We start from the raw sequence: 20,033 nt of genomic DNA on the forward strand, positions 1-20,033 counted from the left end.
TCATATCTTTGGTGCTAAAAATGCTCGTAGAGCTTACGAATTGTACAAGGAAGAAATTGTGCCTCCTCAATCACCTCCTTCTGAAGTGACTCGTTACATGTGTTCTGATGTGATGTGTAGAATTGCTGCTCTCTTAAGTGCTGAGAATTTAGCAAGCAACGGACACAAGGTGTATTTATATGAATGGGATTATGAATCCAATGATGTACAAAATGTGATTAAGGCTGCCCATATGGTGGATTCTGTCTTTTCTTGGGACAATTTGATCTATTGGACCGATAATCCATTCTTGGGTCCTGGTGATGACTATGAAAGAGATCGTATTGCTAAACAAGTCTCATTAGCCATTATTAACTTTGGAAGAACTGGTGATCCTAATCACGATGGTATCCCCGAATGGCCTCTGTATATTACCAGCGATGTCCGAGATAGAAATGCCTTGATCTTTGATAGAGAAGTGCGTGTTGAACACAATATTTACGATACCGGATTACAATTATGGAAGACCGTCTTGAAGGATTACGTAAGAACTCCCATGTTCACTGTCAACCCTAAGCCTGTCAAAAAGGGTAAGCTGACGTCTCCTCCTCCTGAGGATCTGTCACAGAACAAAAAGCGTAAGATGACGGAATAGTTCAACTATTGTAGGCTTTATACTTTTTTTATTTTATTTTATTTCATGTTATACAAACAATAAATGGCAATGCAACTTTATACATAAGGTGTAAGAGGGTAGAAGGTATTTTTATTTACACGCCTTCCATCACCCATTTCTCTCTCTTCATACGAAACTGCTGTTGTTGCTGTTGTTGTTGTTGAAGATGAGGTTGTTGTGATAATAAATGTGGTTGCGGTAATTGGGGTTGCACATTGTGACCATTTTGCTGATGGTAACGGAATCCGCTGGCTGTTCTATAGGCTTTTTTACAACTAGCAATCGTACAACGGTAAGGTCTATCATCATCTCCCGCCATACCCGTGCCGCCACCATGACCTGTTGTTCCTTTAGCGTCCTTGATATGATATTGAAGTCCATTGATATTTTTATACTTTTTCGAACAATTAGTCATCGCACATCGATAAGGCTTTTCGACTCCTTCTAAGTGAGGGTGGATATTTTTCATGTGATAAAATAAGCCTGTAGAAGCCGCAAATACAGCATAACATCCAGGTACATCGCAACCAAAGGGCTTTACACCTGTTCCGTATTCATCAAATTCTTCGGTTGTACTTGATGGTGGTGGATTTGAAAATTGAACTAATACGGAAGGATCATGCTGCTGATGATGCTGCTGATGATGCTGTTGATTTTGCTGTTGCTGTTGTTGTTGCTGCTGCTGCTGCTGCTGTTGTTGTTGTTGTTGTTGTTGTTGTTGTTGTTGTTGTTGTTGTTGCTGATGTTGCTGTTGTTGTTGCTGTTGTTGTTGTTGTTGTTGTTGTTGCTGATGCTGCTGCTGTTGCTGTTGCTGTTGCTGTTGCTGTTGTTGAGAGAGCAGCGTAGTTAGATGATGGAATGAATTTGGTGAATTATTTGGGATATTATTGTTGTTATTATTATTAGTGTCATTATGTACATTATTATTGGTATTAGTGTTATTAGTAGTATTTGTGTCATCTTCATGTTGCTGAAATCGAATGGTTTGATCCTGAGCACATGTATTGAAAAACGGAGCGTTTAAATTTGCACCTTCTTTATCCTTCTTAATCTGTACCATACGCTGTAATTTTCTCCATCGATTTCTACAATGTAAGCCGGGTCTACCGTCGAAAAAGAAGGCGATTTTTTGCCACTGAGAGCCATATTCCTCGTATTTCTCCATCAATAAGGCATCTTCCATCTGTGTCCACTCGGATCGATCAATACTGGGATCCAAACTCTCTCTCCATCGTTTTGCACACTGATCATCGGTTCTACCAGGTAACATGTCTGCAATTTTACTCCATTGATTAGGGTACTTACTCACACCTTCTCGCAAAAGTTGATCCTCCTCTTCCGTCCAAGCGCCCTTTCGAAGTGAGGGATCCAAGGAATGAAACCATCTTTTTCTACAGTTCTTGTTGGTGCGACCAGGCACACAAGCTGCAATCTTGGCCCATTTCTCGGTTTTATCGCCGTAGAGCTGAACCGCTAATTTCAACAGCTGGTCTTCTTCGGGTGTCCATGGAGCTCTTTCACGTGAGGGCCGGGGAGAGCCTTTCAATGGTTTCTTTTGTGCAAGTAAGTACGTTTGATGGGATGTCGTTTGATGGTGCTGTAAAGGGGCCATCATAATAGGTGTTGTATTTAACGGAGGTAATACAGTAGCTGTGATCGTCGATGTGTTTGTATTCGAGGTATGGTGTATGTCGACAGGGTTATACCCCACGGGTGAATTGGTTAAACTAGCCACAATATCCTGGGATAAACACAAACACACATTGTTGTTTAGCTTTTATTTCCTTCAGTTGCTTTTTTTTTAAAAAAAACTACTTACGGACTGGAATCCATTGAAGGAATGCATGCCAGCATGTTCTTCATTATGCGCTTGCGCTTGATTGTAATGTAAATTCTGGTGCGAGGGATGGTGTTCAAAACTGTTTGGATCGAAGGAAGAGTATCGTATAGTATAAGGGCTCGATAACGAAGATTGATATTGTTGTTGGTTATTACTTTGATTATAAAACATGGTATCGGGTTTTATTTCTCGATTAGTGTCATTCTCTTCTTGATGATGTTGTTGCTGTTGTTGCTGCTGCTGTTGTTGTTGTTGTTGTTGTTGTTGTTGCTGCTGCTGCTGTTGTTGTTGTTGTTGTGGCGAATGCCCGTAATTATAGATCTGTTGATACTAAATAAAGCTTTATTAGTAAAACCCCTTCAAACCGTGTCATTTGTATGACCTACCATAACAGATATCTATCCAAAAATTGGGTTTTTTTTCTTTTTTGTACTTTTTACAAGTTTGTGTGTGTTATGTTTGTTTAATCAAATTTGATTAGAGTTCTTTTTTTTTTTCTTTTTTTTTTCTTTTGTAATCCCGACTTTAATTTAAGATGGGGGTGACGCCACAACCGTGACTCGTATTTGAGGAAAGAGTGTGAAAAAGAGACAAAGCGACATTGACAGTTTTCTCTTCATTCCTTCTTTATAACACGCCATGAACGATACGACCAAAAATCGACACCGAAAGAAGCGGTATAGGCAGAAAGCCCAAGAAATGAGAAAAACTATGCGTCAAGAGATTGATGCCATTCGAACAAAAGTGGTAAAGATTTTTTTTTATTATTATTATTATTTGAAAATGAAGAGCGTGTTTCACTCATGTTTTATATTTTATAGCGTGCTGCGTATACTCTGGAGGCACAAATTAACGTGTGTAATTACAAACCTACAGAAGAAGAGCTCGAGTTAATTTCTGAGAGATCTTTTAACACCAAACTGTTGGAAAAGCTGGAAGCCATCTATTTCGACACCAACAAGACCGTAAGTTCTTCTTCATAAAACTAAAACAGTCTTAATTTTGTATTAAACTTTTCTTGTATAGACCGATACCCCCCGCTCAGTTGATAATCGCCTGTACAGAGAAAATCTTGTTATGCTCCACTTCTTTTACCTTGTCCGATTAGCTCAACAAGGATTTCTCTACATGATTTCAGGCGCCTATCCTGATTTAGAACCCGAAGCTGTAATTTATCTATGTGATAAAATGGTCGGTGCGTCTGTCTATGCCGAAAAATACCAGCATAAATCTGACAAGAACGACTTTAAAAGAGTTGCCTACAGATTGATGAGAGATCTGGTGGAGGAAAAAGACGAACCCGTAGCAGAAGGTTTCAAGACAACATTCAAACAAATTGTGGACGTCATCCAGAGTTTGATCTTCCAAGCATCAGATCGTGAACAACAATCAAATACCACCACCATTCCTCCCATTTGGGTCGTTATGCCTAATGTCAGTATGTTGGACAACAAAACTTTTGCTGTGCCCGGCGCAGTCCCCACTTTACCCTTCCCCGAATCCATGTTACCCGCTTTTTCTTCAGCCCACAATACCTTCCCCAGCGCTGCGAACGAGTTAAAAAAGCAAGCTGATCTTTTGGAAGAAAAAAGAAAAGCTGCCACAGCAGAGGACGCTGCAAACAGACAGGCTAAAAAGGAAAAAGATGCCAAGGTGTTGGCCGCAAAGGAATTAGCTGCAAAGGAATTAGCCACAAAGCAAATAAATGGCAATGCGGAGGAAGAGCATACTGAGGAGGAGGAAGACGAGGATAGTGATGAAGATGATGACTATGAAGATGAAGAGGACAATGAAGAATTCAGTGACCATTATTATGAGGATAGATTTGCTGATGCTGATACCTCTGATGAGGAGGAACTTTTGACACAATCATCCGTGAAAGCAGTAGAATTGACTAAATCTGTTAGTCAAGCTAGTCAATTATCCAACAGCCAAGCTAGTCAAATATCCAACAGTCAAGCTAGTCATGTATCTAACAGTCAAGCAAGCCACGTATCCAACAGTCAAGCAAGCCATGTATCCAACAGCCAAGCTAGTCAAATATCCAATGGTCAAGCTAGTCAAACATCCAATGGTCAAGCTAGTCAAACATCTAATGGTCAAGCTAGTCAAACATCCAATGGTCAAGCTAGTCAAACATTGAATGCTCAAACTGTCCAATCACCTAATATCCAAGACAAGACAGTATCTAACAGTCAAGCTGGACAGTCTCCCGTTATTAAAACTAGTCAAACATCTGCAACTCCCGAAGTGCCCAAAGCCAATACTAGCTGGCTCAATTTCGCCGCAGCTTCACCTGAAGTGGAGACCCATTCTGGACCAACCTCCCCTCGTAATAATAACAGAGGAAACAAACCATACCATGTCAATCCCAGATATTAAAATTAATAAATTTTATGTAAAAGTACAGTACTCATTGCGTTTTGTTTGAAATCTTATACAATATGATTCGGCTGGTTAAAGCATTTAAACTCTTTAAAAAAATTACAACTTAACTATGAGATTTTTTTTATTAACAAATGTAAAATACTAGCTTGTATGTAAGCTTTCTCTCTCTGGAAACAATAAGTTGGTATTAAACTTTATTTAAATCATGGTATTTGGTTTTTAAGAAAGCCTAAAACTAGTGGAACCATAGAGTTCTGCACAACAAGTTTAATAATTTCGTGTCCTCGTTTAGTTACAACATTGGCGGTGGTACTGGTTGTCACAATATCTTCGGCATTATTCTTTTTGGGTAATAATAAACGTATGGTGCGGTCATGTCGGTGATTTTCATCCAAAGGTGTGTTGACATTTCCGTCGGCAGACCTGACTGTGCCTTTCTTAATTTCATCGGCCAACAAGACCTCTTTTAAAACTTGTAACGCCACTCTTGATTCAGATGATAAAGCATATAGTTTATCTATATTTGCTTGATTGGCTTCCTCGTTCAAATAGCCGCCCAATTTCTTTAAAGCTTCTAACCATTGAATTCTTTCTTCTTCTGTCTCCACACTAAAGGTATATTTGCGATTCACCACATTTGGGTTCTTCTCTGCTTCTTCTTCTTCTTCCTCTTCTTCCTCGTCCTCTTCCTTTGTGTTGGATTTCTTCTTCTTTTTGTCTTGCTTTTTCCTTATCGAGTCTTTTTCTGAATGTTTAAAGCCGATTTGGAATGTGAAACGCATAAAAGGTCTTTCAACTACCACGCTTTTGGTTCTCGGTAAGGTTGGACTCACATAATTACCGGCGTTTTCACCTGTCTTGATAAACATGAGGGATGTTCTTCCTAGCGTATTACCAGTGATTGTAAACGTTTGAATACACGAATTTGAAAAATCCAAAACATTTGGTTTGAACTCTAAATCTTGACCTCGTAACTTGATTTGTAGTCCTTTATCGGGAGAGGGAATCGAAATGGCAATGGGTTCGGATGGAGTTCCCTTTGTCAAACGAGTTGGTAATCTATGTGGTATCACTGTAATGACAACGTCTTGGGATCCTTGCTGCACTGAGGGTGATACAACTTTAGGTCGACACACGCCATTTTCTTCTTCGTTGGTCGGTATTCTCTTACCCGTCTTATTATCCCATCCTGTTTCGAACTTTTCTTCCATGATGGACTTGTACATTTCCTCCATGAATTCTCGTGGCACCAAATGGTACTGATCATAGTAATTCCATCTCTCCAAAAAGTCCTCTAGAGTGGGTTGTTTATCACCTCGTTCTCGTAATGCCATGATATAATGAAGCGGTTCTACTGTCACACTCTGTCGATTGTTGTTATTGTTGCTGTTACTAGAGGCAGTAGTAGCAGATGACGATAATTTACTGATGGGTCTGATGTTAGTGCGATGGTAATCAATGACACTCATCTTTCGCTTAGCCTGTCGATCTTGACGCTCCTTTAGTTCGCGTGCATACCAAAACACATCTCTTTCTGATGTAGCGTCGTACCAATATTCTGCGTTTAAAAAGAGCATGGCAACCACCACCTTGACAACCATATCTTCGTGAAATTTAATCACGTTCTGATTGGCGTCGTGCCATTTTTTGGCAAATCGCTCGATCAAATATTCCAAAGATTCCCAATTACTAGGTAACCGAAAAGTTGTCAATAAAATCCGAAGTGCCTCATCCAACCGTAATCCAACCAGTCGGAAACACTCTAAAAATGCATCATAGACGTCGGCATTTTTGAGATCGGAGAGGTAATAACCTAATTGACGTCGATTGAGGTCCGGTGTTTTGAACAGGAAATTGGCAATGGATAAAGGATCATGTGTCAGTACGCCTTTATCTACCAGGTATTGAATGCCTAGATTAGCATTGGTTTCGAATTTACGTAAAGCGGATGCCATGATGGGATGAATTTTTCTTGCAGGCGGTAAAATAGGTCGACCATCCATCCCAATTTCGATGGCCGAATTAGGTGAAGTGGTTGTGTAATAATCTTCTTTCGAGATATAAAGTGTCAATTGACCCAATTGAACAATATTCTTAACTTGAAATAATGAATTTTCATTCGGTCGAAAACGATATCGATTCCTCTCTGAACTGTTTCTGGTAGACGTACTGACAATGATATTTTCATCCATAATGGGTTTACAAATTAATAGTAAATCGTTGAATAGAAATAAATAACGGTCCTTGACGGAATTAGCATTAACCACTTGAAATACAGGTGTTTGTAATAAATGTTGACGTGGTGGGCTGGGAAGAGGTTTGGGTTGTTGTGTCGGTGGTTTTGTGATCAAGAGTTTCTTTAACCTTTCGACTGTTTCTGACAATACTACAGGCTCTTCCTGTTCTTCATAGCTCTGGGGGTTGTAAATGTCAAAAATACCATCGTCAGTAGCAGGCTGAAATGAAAGCGGAGATCTGGATCGACGTGGTCTTTGAGTCAAAGGGAAAAGTTTATTTTGAGTAGGTGTAATACTGCCTCCTTCCTCTTCTTCATCTGATAATTCAATATCACTGTCTTCTGTTCGATCTTTTCTGCGTTGCTTCTGGTCTTGTGTCGTCTCGCTAAGACTCTTTTTAGTAAACTCGGGTGACGACACAACGCCTCCATCTTCTTCATCTTCACTTAATAAACGAATACTGCTTCCACTATTTGTCTTTTCCTTTTCGTACCGGTGACGAAGCGACTTATAAAGTGCACCATCATGTTGAAAATGAGAAGCGGCTTCGGCTGCTGTTGAAAACGAAGGTGTAATGAAGGGTGACATGCCGTAGTACGAATCAAAATCAAAAGAACCTGGTGAGGAAGACTCTTCAGAGGGGCGCACTTTATCCCAGCTCGAGAAGGAACTAGGCACTGCCACACCACGTTCTATTAAACGTTGTGTAAAAGAGGGTCCGCTACCACTACCGCCGTTGCCATTGCCCGAACTGCTTCCAATAGAGCTGGTCGATCCTTTGCGTGTGTTTAAAAAAGGTGGCGTGTCTAAGGCGCCGGATTTGGCATAAATAGTAGTTTCACGGTGGCGGTTTGGTTTGATGGGTGTAGGCGATGCAATGGGTTTTTCTTCGTGAGGGTCCATTACGTTCTTTTGGGTATATGAATTAAAAAAGAAACAAGTTTTTTTTTTATTTTTTTAAATTTCGCACTCCATATTTTAGGCCTTGGATTTTTAAAATAACTCCGCCTGTCTCGTGTCGCAAGAAGATACAAAAAACGTGTGCGAATTTGTTTTTTAGCGACAACCCAAATATACAGTCTTTATGCAAAAGGTTTGTGATCTTTCTTGATTGATTTGATCAACCTATTCGTAGAAAGTGATCAACTTATTCAAAAATCTTTGTAAATACAATAGTTTAGATTTTATTGGTCATTTTTATTTCTAAAAAAAGAAGCTTTTAAACTGTTAGAGTCTTTATGAGATTTAATAGACCTCTTGATTTTCCAGTATCGATACAAGCCCAAAAGAGTCTGACTTTTTGGTCAGTATTTATTATTATTATTGTTATTAGCTTGATGATTAAAAAACCTGGCAGACAAGATTGTCGATTATTGGAAAGGTTTACCTCTGAGAGGGGTAACAAAAAAGTTCTAAGTCGATTTCCACTAAGGTTGCTGTCGATTTGCGACAAGGTTGCTGTCGATTTGCGACAAGGCTATTGTCGATTTCGGGCAAGGTTGTCGATTCCAGGCAAAGTTATCGATTTCCGACAAGATCTGAATAATTCAAGATGAGTACTATTTGGTGATGATAGATGCATCCTAAATGATATTTTGATACCTAGTACATATTACTGATTCTATCACAGTAACAATGGGAGGTTATGCATCATTAGAACGCCATTAGTATAGTATAGCTGAATGATTCTATCTACAACCAGTCAACGTCTCAAGTAAGAGCCTAATATCTTGATGATTTGAATACTTCTCGAAAGCTGTAGACTACGTCTTTGTTTGGAAGTATAAGATTTTTCCTTGAAAACGTATCTGTTAAAAAAGCACGTCGAATTTGCAATTTGGGTTGACTTTTTCCAAGATTCTTCTTCTTGGCGATTTCTAGAAAACACTGCATGATTCGAAACGCCCCAAATGAGATTGCCGCTTCAAATTTCGAACACACCCTCCGAATACACCTGCGCGGATTTTCAAGACGTGTACATTGTACGCTATATTCATATGATGTTAAAATATTAACTGGACATATACAAGAAGAAAAAAGATGTACCCCGTCTTTTTTTTTTACGATGGATAAGAACAGGTTTACGTCAAAATTCGATAATTCCCTGCCGTTTCAAGATGTTTCATCTTCGGAAATGAAAAAACGCCTGCGACTGCATAGACATACCTTTGCTGCTTTGTAGACCCTAAACGGTTCCCAATGCATAGCATTTATTTTAATACATCATAGATCATACGCCCACAAAAAAAATTAAAAAAAAAAATAGAAAAAAAAAACTTCAAATGATAAATTATAAAAAGGGTTGTGATAGGAATACATATACATAAAAATAATAGAGAACACATCATTGTTCAATAACTAACTTTTTTTTTTTTACATGGAATCCATGCGTTGAGGTCTTTGCTTTTCTGCTAAATTGATTAATGCAATCAAGTTTTGGACGTTTTGCAGGTTCAACTAATCAAATAAATAAATAAAAAGTTAGAAATAGGGGATAGACAATTGGCTTCGACTTACGTAATCAGGGATATAAGAATTGGCTACAACATTATGGGGCTCAGGTTGATCGTATTCGCTATCTTCAATCGACACATTATCCAGCAACAATATATCACCTGTATCGCCACTACTCACACGTGATGCTACGGCTCGCAAAATCTCGTTACTGATAGGATCTTCATAATCTGCGACACTGTAGTTTTGAATCAGCTTTTGAACTTGAGTAGGTGCAAGGAACCAACACACATCGTAAATGATCTTAATATCTTCCAATGTAGCCTTCTTTAATTGTAACAACTTGGTAGCTTGCATCAAGTGTTCTAATTGGTTGGTAGCTTCAGACACGTCGTGGGCCTTACACCATTCTTCCAAACGTGTGATATTGTACTGAATTTGCATAGCTGTTCAAAATGAATATTTAGTATTTTTATATATTTTGTAGCAAAAACCAAATTACCTCTCTTCCAAGAATTGAAGTTACGTCTCATTACAAGGTCATTGAATGTAGTGATACCAATCAACTTTAACAGCTCGGTCAAGACTTGTTCCATCACATAGGGTTCGACATAATAACTCTTCATGGTACGATAAATACGGTTCAAGAAGTTCAACAGTTCATCCATCGAGAAAGCAGGTTGATTGTTACCAGACAAAATTTTACCAAAGAAACGGTTCGAGTCACTGGCAATGAATCCAGGTAAAGATTGGTTTTCAATCACAGCAGGAATAGCCATCTTGTTCAACTTCTTCTTCAATTCAGATAACCAGTGATGATAGATGTTGTCTTGAAGACATTGAAGCTCGAATTTCATGGTAGACACAAGCTTTTCAAAATCGTGCCAACCCACGGCGCGGCAACCATGGATCGAATTATAATGCATTTCACGTTCAAGCTCTTGTTCAACAGAGTATACGAGTGAGAGCAATTCATGTGTGTTGGATAACCAGTAAGAACAAGGGACAATGGTATCTTCGCCAGTGAATGACTAAATACAAAAACAAACAGAAAGAAAAAAAAGTAAGCACAAATTATCATCTTCCCTTTTAACTAATTATTTCTACTTTACCAAACAATCCTTTTGGATCGTATCCATTGCTCTAAACAATAAACGCTCAGACTCCACCAAATAACCAAGGCGCCACATTTGTGTGACACATTTACCAATAATATGTACAGGGAATAATACAGTTTCACGCGCAGGAAGTTTTTGCATCTCGGGAGGAACAATCTTCAAGGTATGAATTAAGCCTTCAATGATTTCTTCTTCTAATAATTCAGAATCTTGTAAGAGTAAATTGATGGCGTCTTCTGGGTTAGTCTTCTTCTCTACTTCCAAACTACCGCGCTGGTCAATTTGTTTAGGGATCATTTGATCTGGTTCAGCATAAACAACCTTGCTAGGCACCTTGTTTTCCATTCTGCGGTCACCGATACTAGTACGGCGCATCACGTTGTTGCCATTCAAGACGCTAGGGGAACGACCACGAGGATCTGCACTAGGTGATCTACCACGGCTATAGTTATCGGGAGACATACCACGTCCACCACCACCACGTTGAGGAGACAAAGTACGATATGCATTGATGGAGGCTTGACGTTTGGGATGATTCTTCAAAGACTGAGAGAGTTGTGCCTTCAAAGCCACAATTTGACTCTTGAGTTCAGCGACATCGGGTTCATCACCCGCAACAGAGAAAGCGCCACCAGGACTGACGGGGGATGACTTCATCAGCTGTTGCTGATTGTTGGATTGTCTTAGTTTGGTGATTTCTTCCTTTTGTCTTGCTAAATCCTCCGAGAGACGAGCGATTTCGGAATCTTGCTTCTTGATACGCTCCAGAGAATTTCTATATTCTGTTTGTAAGCCGTTGCGTTCAGTCTGTAAAGCCTCGAGTTGAACTTCTAAATCTGAGGGACCCTCTAAATCCTTTTCAAGGGATTTGGCTTTAGAATCTAATTTTTCGTACCTCTCTGCCCAAGATTTTACTTGTGTTTCAAGGTCGTTGGCCTTTAAACGCAATTGATCTTTTTCGTCTCGGTATTGGGTCACGCTTTGAGTGAGTTCAACCACTTTACTTTCCAATTTGTAGGAAACCTCCTTGAAATGGTTGGCGGATTTAGCATCATGCTTAAGTACAAGTAAGGCCTTTCTTGCTAAATGACGACGAATACTGGTCTGAAGTTGAATCATGTAATTTCGCTTGGCCTGATACTCTTTGCGAACGACCCAGCCACGTAACAAGCTCTGAATCTTGATGGCAGCAAAATGTTCCCGAATGTTGGCAAAAGTCTTTCGGGTCAAATGAGAACGAACAGCAGCTTGTAAATGAATGATAAACTGACGTTGTTGTAAGTAGCGTTTACGTTGAATGTATCGACGCCATTGGGTTTGGATTTTGGTGGCTGCGATATCCTCGCGAATCATTTCCAATTTACGCACACCCATTTTTTGTCGCGCCACTCTTTGCAATTTCGAAATCAAGTCGAGTTTACGTAAATAGCCGATACGAACAATGAAACGTCGCATATTCTTTTGAAGCAAGATGGTGCATTCATCCCAACGCTCACGACGACATTTTTCAAGATAGGCTAACTGACCTGCTCGGAAGAAGATCTTGGTAAGACCGATCTGATATTTGTCAGAGTCCTTGATGTACTTGTCCAAAATAACATGACACAACTTGTTGATGTCGGGGCGAAGATTAGGATCCCAGTATTGAGAGTTCACAAGTGCATAAAATCTATCGGCAAAATCTTCAAAGGTCCATCTGGAAGGATAACCAGCACAACTGATATGAATGGTTTCTAACACACCACAAGCACGTAATTGAGACAGAACCATGTTGGGCTCAAATCCCCAAGGCACCTTACCTTCGTTAGGCTTGATACAACGAATATAATGCACATTGGTTTTACTAATGGTCTCCATTAAACTAATCAATGATAACTGTCACGAAATAAATTAGTTATAGGAGAAAAAAAATGATTATGTCCAAACATTCTACCTTGAAAATGGAACCCAAAGTAGGTTTCTTGGCCACACCCATACCCATCTTTTTGACAGGAGCTACAGGTTTTGATTCTTGACTAGCGGCAGAAGCAGCAGCGGTAGCTGTAGCAAGCATATCGACCAAGAATGGCGAATCGGCATTTTGTAATAAGGTCAAGAGCTCATCAGGAACAGTATCCTTATTTTTATCAATGAAACCTTCGGAATCATATTCGACAGCATGAGCGTAATGCACGACGACAAACGCGCTGTTTGAGAAACGAGGTTTTTTGAAATAATCCTTGTATTTGGGATCAGAGAAATTGGAGAAAAGCTTATTACAAAAGCCTTGATCTGTACCTGAAGGCATTCTGGATTCTTCATCCAAAAGAGACAAGATACCCAATTTTGATTCGATGACTTCAATACATTTCTGATTATCACTGAAATCAATAAACTTCCAGTCGATCTTTTCCTTGACATACTCCTCTTGCTCTAACTTGAAGACATGCTGATTGAACTGCTGTTGTAATTTTTCGTTTGCATAATTAATACAGAACTGTTCGAAGGAATTCTTCTTGAAATGCTCGAAACCATAAATATCCAAAACACCGATAAAAGTTTCGACCAAACCTTCAATCTGACAGGATAAACTGTCATTAACGACCTTGACCAGCCAATCAAACAAACTGGCATAGATGTATTTGGCGACGGAATCTCGGACGACAGTTGCTTGAACGGGATTTAAATTGGAAACGATTTTTTCGTTTCTTGTAATCATCTGTTTACGCACTAACCATTTTCTAAATTCCGAAGTTTTGATGCCGAGCAATTTAGTGGCAGTGACCAAAGCAGGTTGATCTTCGGATAAGGTTGCGTCGTTACGACCGGCGATTTCAATATTACCGATATGAAGTAATGCTGCCAATAGCTTGAAGATTTGCCATTGTTGTTCAACAGCAATACCGACGAGCGAAAGGGATTTCTGTGTGTCTCCAAATTCAGCGACATCATCAACACCAGGGATGGATCCGATCCCACTTTGATTTAAGTAGTGAAATTTACTCCAGTCACCCAACTCGAGATTCTTACGTTCATTGATAGGAGCACCTAAACAAAGCTGATAGAAAATATGGTAATTTCTCTCCGCTTCGGGCTGAAAGATCAATCTGGATCTTTCCAGGAGATAGGTTCTGATTTTCGCACCCACAATATTTTGACGGTTATCAAATTGAATCTGGCCGAATTTTTTTTTATTATTACTATTTTTAAATTGCTCTATCCTTTCTTTCCAATACCACATACCTCGATATATTTACCAAATCTTGAACTGTTGTTATTTCTTGTGGTTTTGGCATTACCAAACGATTCCATAATGGGATTTGTGGCTAAACATAGTGTGTTAATCAGGGCTTAGCTCTCTTTTTTTTTTTTAATTATTTTGTACCCATAATTTGTTCTTCAACCTCTGTCATTCCCTGTGTTACATCCTTTACTTTGCCAGAATCTTTATCATCAGCAGTGGCAAAGTATCTCATAATATGAGTAGCTGATACAGTTTTACCAGCACCACTATTTTATAAAGAAAGAAAAAAAGTGTTTGTAAACACATGACAACATTATCATCAACAATTCTCTCTCTCCCTTTTTTTTTACCTCTCACCGGAAACAACCACCGTTTGATTTGATTTCTCTCTTACCATACATCTGTAGGCATCCTCAGCAATAGCAAATAAATGAGGTTCCAACTCTCCACGTCTCTTACCGGAATATTGTTGAATGATGTCAGGCTCATACAATGGCACGCTTGCAAAGGGATTGGCAGCGATCAAGACGATACCGGAGTAAGTATAGATATTCCGTTGAAAATAACGGGTACGGATTGTATTTAAAACTACAGATAAGAAAATCGTGTTCAGTTTACGTGCATACAACACATATAGATAATCTTACCTGAAGGTTCACTCAAGTAACTCAGGTTAGTCAAATCCTCGGTATTTTCTAACCTTGGTGGATTTCTCAAGGGCGGCAAATTGGCACCCTTTTGTTTTTCAAGCAAAGCAAACGTACTTTCAAACACATGTTGCTAGTAAAGGAGAAGATATTCAATATTCAAAAGAAAGCCCATACACAAGGAAAGCATTCACTTACTCTTCCGCCATCATCTTCAAATAAAATTTTTACGCCTGTTCCTGATTCCTCTTTTGAAGTAACAGATGCGGAAATCCAAGCCTCATCTTCGTCTTCAAACCAGGCACTGGTTCCCTTTGTGAATACTTGCACTGCTTGTGCAACTCCCGAAGACAATACGTCGGCCATGTCGGTTTTATATTGTAAAAAAGATATACAGTGAAAGAAAAGAAATATGAATTGGAAAAAAATGTTTCCAAGTCAATACGGTGGTAACACAAACGTTTTCCGGACCTAATCTGCATTTGTCACGGTGTGCACATACAGCAGGCTTGTAAAAACAAATAGTGTGGTGGTAAGCTTAGCATAGTGTACGGATGACCCTCCAAGGCGTAAATATTTAGAATGTTGATAACAGTATTAGGTTGAGCATAAAAGGCACCAGAAGAGGCCTTTTCTATTTTTGTTTTAGGGGATGCAGGTCTACGGGAAAAAAGAAGTTAATAGAAACGATAAAGAAAAAGAGCGCACGTACATTGGGGATGTTCTAACTGTTTATATGTCGTAAACAATGAGAATACGAGTTTCTGTTTACATGATTAAACTATGTGTGTGTGAGAGAGAGAGAGTATAAGATTACGATGAAGAACCAAGGGGGCGGAGCGCGGGGGAGGGGGAGGGGAGCGGGTAAAATGAAATCGCGGTATAAGAAATAATCATGCCCTTGATATTTTAAACTTTTATCTGTCTCTATAGATACTGTATCTCGTGATATTGCTCTATGCACATGATGGAGTGGCTATACAGCGATATATTTAGCCGACCAATAATAATATATAGGAGATTATTTTTTCTTTTTTACATCTGTCAATGACAATCCAGGAACATCCTTTTAAATCACTCCCTGTAGCACCCCAAAACCAAACAAAAACCGGATTATTTACATGTATGAAAGAGGCAAAATATTCTTAAATCAGACTGCCAAGTGATACGACTCCGTATTTATTGACACTTGTTTTCCTTCTTTCTTGTTCTGTCAACAAGGAATCTTATATTTAAGGAGTACTTTATCTTGTAAAAGTGAGAGAGAGTGAGAGTTAGAGTGAAAAAAAACAAGTTTTTAATACCATAAACAACCCCTTCTTTTTTCATAAGATTGCTACTAAAAACCATATCAAGTTTAAGATGTATTTTACAATTTACTTGACAAGGAAATAACTAATTATACATACTTTGCACATCGTCTATAAGACTTGTATTTCTCCTTATTTCTATCTCCTTTCTGCTCAATGCAACTACCTTTTTTTAAAATAAAAAATGTGTGATTATGTATGACAAGGTCACATAGCTACAAACATAGAAACAAAAACGGGTACATTACCAAGATTTCGAGTTATGTAGAGTCATGGATATACGGAATTGTTATTCTCTCCCCCCTCCCCTCCCCTCCCCTCTCCTCATCCTCCTCTCCTCTCCTTTCATCTGTATTTATAGAAATGTCTTCTTTACACACACAACTAACCTCTTCATGCACAATTTATATGAATAAGAAGAGAGGGAGATGGGTATAAAAGATATGTTTATATAAAAGATCTTAATTAAAAAAAAATAGTGAAAAGGAGATGGTTTGTGTGCGATACATTAAGAAGACAATTCACATGAAGAAAAAGAAAACGTCTAATGGTTGTTTGGTAAGTATATGCGCGCTCCAATGTCCTAATATGTTTAGATGTAGAGGGGAAAGAGAGAAGACAAGAGTACGGTAAAAGGGACAGTAATACGGGAGAGCCATAATAATAATAAAAGGTTTGTCTTTATGTATCAAGGTTACTGACATTGTCCGTGTTAAAGTTGATCGAGTAGTACAATGTCAATTTCTAGGGGATAAACAAACTAGGGGAGATGTATGTTCTTTTTTGTGTCCGAGTTGTTCTTCCTGTAATCAATTTGTATGAATTAATATACTTACAAGTATATTAATTCATACTTCTTTAAAAAAGTCTATTGTTTAAAGAAGTGTTCTATTTATTTACCAAATTTGTATATATTATTCGGCACCGTTACCGTCTCTCTTTTTTTTTTTCTGCTCTGAAAAAAAGTGTTTCCCCCCATCGCGGTCCTCGTTCTTGGATTCAACCCCTCCTCCTCCTTTAACGATCACTGTAAAGAGACAAAAAAAAGTATGTTATATATGAATGCAAAAAAAGGGGAGGGGTAATTGTAGCCACAATAAGAATAAACCAACTTTGGGGAATAACAATGTGTGAGGGTTTTATCTTTTTAAAATATGCATCAGACCCGAAGATATGGGTTTTTCATGCTATTATCTTAATACACAAACACAGAAAAAAACCCTAAGTTATTTAAAATTATAGTTGCAAAAAAGGCGTATTAAGAGCAAGCAAACAATAAATTATTAATGTAAATTGTGAATAAACAATCATGCAGGGGCAAGTTTTATATAAAAGAGAAGTTGTATAGGAGCTACTTGTCGTCTTTTATAATATTAAACAAATTGTCAAGAAAAAAAAATTCTGCGCGGAATAACGTAAAAAACGACTTTTTTTTAGGGAGAAGAGGATTATGATATAATGTTTTTTTTATTATTATTAAAAGGGGGGAGATCAAACGAGAAACAATTAAAAAAAGAAGAGTTGCACAGAAACGAATAAATAAGTTGTTGGATATATATTAAATAGGCATATACAAATATATGTAGCATATGATATAAAAAAAGAAGAAGCATGAAAAAAATAAACATAATAAAAACGAAAATACAAAAAGTAATGATAAAAAAGAGGGGGAAGGCATGAGTAGTAGTAATATATGTATATATATATAATAGAAAGAGTGCTTCTTGTGTCTGGGGTTTGTGTTAATGTTTTTGTTGTTGTTTGGGTTTTCTGTTGTTTTTTTTTTTGTTTTTTTTTTTTTTACTAGTTGTAATTTAATAATCTCTATAAGAAAGATGATCAATTGAATTTGGACTAGGATATGATAATGTTGGAGGACTGCAATGATGTTGTGGAGATACTAGTCTTAATGGAGGTAATGAAAAGTTGTTTTGGTCTTGGAAGTGATGGAAACGGAGGTCAGTGGGAGGAGATCTGGGTGGAGAAATGGGAGGAAGATAGAAGGAAGCAGAAGTGGGTGAATCCGGTGTATGACGTCCACGAGAACGAAGTGCTTGACGCTTATTTTGAAACCAAATCTGCACTGTACGTGGACTCATACCCAGTTGCTTTCCAAGTTCAATACGGATTTCTGTTGAAGGGAAGTAGGTTTGAGCAAATATACGGTTTAATACTACTAATTGATTGGGTGAAGCTCTCTTTCTCTTTGCCTTCAAATTACGTTCATGAGCTGCTGCTGCTGCTGCTGCTGAAGTGTTATAATGATGATGGTGATGGTGATGTTGTGGTTGAACAGGAGAAGGAGATGATAATAGATTTTGAATATTAAGCACTGACGATGAAGAACGAGAAGCAGTGGTGCTAGTATTCAAGAAAATGTCTGAAAGAGGAGGTAAAGTGCAAGTAGAGGAATGCATTGTAGTAAAAAAGTGGCTGATATAAGGAAAGTAGAAAAAAGTTGATTTTTTTTAGGGAATTGACACAAATTAGACGTCCTTTATATACTTGTCAAATAAGAAGAAAAGAGCAAGAAAAAAAAAGGGAAAACTAATAATTATAAATAAAAAAAGAAAGGGATAAATCATGATCTTCCCTATTAAGTGTGTGTGTGTGTTTGTTGTCTTGATGTGATGCAGATCTTTTGTGCATTTTCATCCTATTGACAATTGTATATTTATAAATATACACTTGCATAATAATATAAAAATTATGTAGGTAAATGTACATGTTATGTAAAAACAGTATTATCTAGGTCCGAACTTAACAAGAAACTAGCATGTCCCCCCTGGGAACTTTCATTTATTATAAAATAGGAGAATCTAAGCTAAAGAGGAGACTCATTGGGGGGATTTAAATTTGTATATATTGGAATAAAAAAGGGATAATTTACATATCCTCTGTCGCCCAAGCATGAGCTTCCGCTGCTCGGGATTTGCTTTGGTTCTGTTGTAATAGGAATATATCTTCAAATCCTGTGGATCTATCCACTCCATCCCACCGATACCCTGGTGCAATCATAAATCGATTGGGTTTCCATGCTCCCTTATAGCTTGGTCTCACTAGTCTTTTACCCTTGCTCTTCTTGCCAGTCTTTTTCTATAATATAATTAAACAACATATTCTAGATTTCTATTATTTTTTTTCCTTACAGTCAGAAACCCAGCAGCGGGATCATTCCATCTCTCTCGTTCCTTCATCTCATCATTAAGATCTTGATCATCGGCATATCTAGATTGACACCTTTTAGTCTCCTATTTTTTTTTTTTTTTTTCTTCGTTGCTAAGCAACAATGTATACCTCGCCATCGGTTTATCTTTTTCCTCATTAAGTCGTCTTCTTTCTTCCTCAACTTCCTTTCTTTGAACCAACCCCTTTCCCCATTCCATTCGTCTTGCTTCTTTCTCTATTTCTTCCTTTCTTAGTCTGGCCTCCTCAGCTCTTTTAACCTTTGGATCCACTTTACGACCTGAATTATCACGGTATACTGTTTCTGCATTTTCTCCTTTACTTTCCTTTTTAAGTCGCTCCATAGCTCTTTTCTCCACTTCTCGTGCCTTTTGTGCCTCTACCTTAATTTCTGATTTTGTCAGCAATCCAGCTCTCTGTCCGTTGGACATGCGAGGAACATTATCTTCCTCCTGTCTACTATTGACAACCACAGGTTCTTCATCGGACTCTTCTTCTCCTTCTCTGACCGTTTCCCAGTTATTTGAAGTTCCTAGAAATACACCTCCTGCATTCGCAATAGCTTCTTGTTCCAACGTCTGTTGTTCTTGTTTCAGTTTCTGTAATTCGGATTTTTCTTCTGCAACTGACTTCCAGCCCATATCTTCGTCATCAATGATGCCAATGTTTCCAATCTTTTTGCTACTGCGCGTACTCGATGTCTTTTTCTTTCGCTTCTTTTTACCATCGTCATTTGTACTGGATAAATATTTAGACGCTATATAAGCTTTGGTTGCAGCATCGCCAGGTCCACGAGCTAGATATTTTTGCTTTAAAATTTCGTCACGGTCAAGCTGTTCCATTCTATTAAAAATCAGGCGGAAAAGAATAAGTGTGTGGGGGGAATGAATATGTAATTTACACTCTAAGACTGGAATTCCTGCTCTCTCGCTTTCCTCTTTTCCCCCGGACTGCCCTTTTTAAGCCACAAAAATA

General features: G+C 38.3%; 7 protein-coding genes across 7 annotated transcripts; 2 read left to right on the forward strand and 5 right to left on the reverse strand.

Annotated features, from left to right (window-relative positions):
• On the forward strand, positions 1-634 carry EV154DRAFT_432862 (uncharacterized protein; the record flags this gene model as incomplete). The annotated part of the gene is made up of 1 exon (XM_051596694.1): positions 1-634. A coding segment is annotated over one exon (634 nt), but the record flags the coding sequence as incomplete, so codon positions are not given.
• Positions 635-691: 57 nt separating this feature from the next.
• Positions 692-2,973, reverse strand: EV154DRAFT_158473 (uncharacterized protein). Its single transcript, XM_051594145.1, has 4 exons — positions 2,882-2,973; positions 2,475-2,825; positions 1,448-2,396; positions 692-1,378 (listed from the first exon to the last, which is right to left on the reverse strand). Exons 1-4 carry the CDS (start codon positions 2,882-2,884, stop codon positions 750-752), a joined length of 1,932 nt encoding a protein of 643 aa, XP_051450259.1. The 5' UTR covers positions 2,885-2,973; the 3' UTR covers positions 692-749.
• Positions 2,974-3,120: 147 nt separating this feature from the next.
• On the forward strand, positions 3,121-4,904 carry EV154DRAFT_557191 (uncharacterized protein). The gene is made up of 3 exons (XM_051605410.1): positions 3,121-3,242; positions 3,317-3,460; positions 3,522-4,904. Exons 1-3 carry the CDS (start codon positions 3,135-3,137, stop codon positions 4,875-4,877), a joined length of 1,608 nt encoding a protein of 535 aa, XP_051450260.1. The 5' UTR covers positions 3,121-3,134; the 3' UTR covers positions 4,878-4,904.
• A 138-nt stretch (positions 4,905-5,042) lies between these two features.
• Positions 5,043-8,085, reverse strand: EV154DRAFT_533008 (uncharacterized protein). Its single transcript, XM_051603952.1, has one exon. The coding sequence runs from the start codon at positions 8,021-8,023 to the stop codon at positions 5,087-5,089; it is 2,937 nt and encodes a 978-aa protein (XP_051450261.1). The 5' UTR covers positions 8,024-8,085; the 3' UTR covers positions 5,043-5,086.
• Positions 8,086-9,397: 1,312 nt separating this feature from the next.
• Positions 9,398-14,928, reverse strand: EV154DRAFT_583989 (P-loop containing nucleoside triphosphate hydrolase protein; the record flags this gene model as incomplete). The annotated part of the gene is made up of 10 exons (XM_051606724.1): positions 9,398-9,577; positions 9,638-10,020; positions 10,077-10,605; positions 10,687-12,567; positions 12,626-13,846; positions 13,915-13,997; positions 14,057-14,181; positions 14,266-14,503; positions 14,563-14,695; positions 14,761-14,928. 10 exons carry the CDS (start codon positions 14,926-14,928, stop codon positions 9,494-9,496), a joined length of 4,845 nt encoding a protein of 1,614 aa, XP_051450262.1. The 3' UTR covers positions 9,398-9,493.
• A 2,394-nt stretch (positions 14,929-17,322) lies between these two features.
• Positions 17,323-18,376, reverse strand: EV154DRAFT_533011 (uncharacterized protein). The gene has a single exon (XM_051603953.1). The coding sequence runs from the start codon at positions 18,287-18,289 to the stop codon at positions 17,687-17,689; it is 603 nt and encodes a 200-aa protein (XP_051450263.1). The 5' UTR covers positions 18,290-18,376; the 3' UTR covers positions 17,323-17,686.
• Positions 18,377-18,758: 382 nt separating this feature from the next.
• Positions 18,759-19,489, reverse strand: EV154DRAFT_541048 (Pre-mRNA-splicing factor of RES complex-domain-containing protein; the record flags this gene model as incomplete). The annotated part of the gene is made up of 3 exons (XM_051604466.1): positions 18,759-18,968; positions 19,022-19,100; positions 19,170-19,489. 3 exons carry the CDS (start codon positions 19,487-19,489, stop codon positions 18,759-18,761), a joined length of 609 nt encoding a protein of 202 aa, XP_051450264.1.
• Between the last annotated feature and the right edge of the window lie 544 nt (positions 19,490-20,033).

This window comes from Mucor mucedo (genome assembly GCF_025094135.1).
Source record: "Mucor mucedo strain NRRL 3635 chromosome Unknown EV154scaffold_269, whole genome shotgun sequence".
Classification (NCBI taxonomy): Eukaryota; Fungi; Mucoromycota; class Mucoromycetes; order Mucorales; family Mucoraceae; genus Mucor; species Mucor mucedo.

Excerpts from the sequence above, each read along its gene's own strand:
- EV154DRAFT_158473 (XM_051594145.1), bottom strand. Across the intron at positions 2,397-2,474 it reads CCTTCAATGGATTCCAGTCC|GATATTGTGGCTAGTTTAAC; the intron begins GTAAGTAGTTTT and ends TGTTTATCCCAG. Across the intron at positions 1,379-1,447 it reads GCAACAGCAACAGCAGCAGC|AACAACAACAACAACAACAA; the intron begins ATCAGCAACAAC and ends AACAACAACAAC.
- EV154DRAFT_557191 (XM_051605410.1), top strand. The coding sequence starts at position 3,135 with ATGAACGATACGACCAAAAATCGACACCGAAAGAAGCGGTATAGGCAG. Across the intron at positions 3,243-3,316 it reads ATGCCATTCGAACAAAAGTG|CGTGCTGCGTATACTCTGGA; the intron begins GTAAAGATTTTT and ends TATATTTTATAG. Across the intron at positions 3,461-3,521 it reads ATTTCGACACCAACAAGACC|ACCGATACCCCCCGCTCAGT; the intron begins GTAAGTTCTTCT and ends TTTCTTGTATAG.
- EV154DRAFT_533008 (XM_051603952.1), bottom strand. The coding sequence starts at position 8,023 with ATGGACCCTCACGAAGAAAAACCCATTGCATCGCCTACACCCATCAAA.
- EV154DRAFT_533011 (XM_051603953.1), bottom strand. The coding sequence starts at position 18,289 with ATGCATTCCTCTACTTGCACTTTACCTCCTCTTTCAGACATTTTCTTG.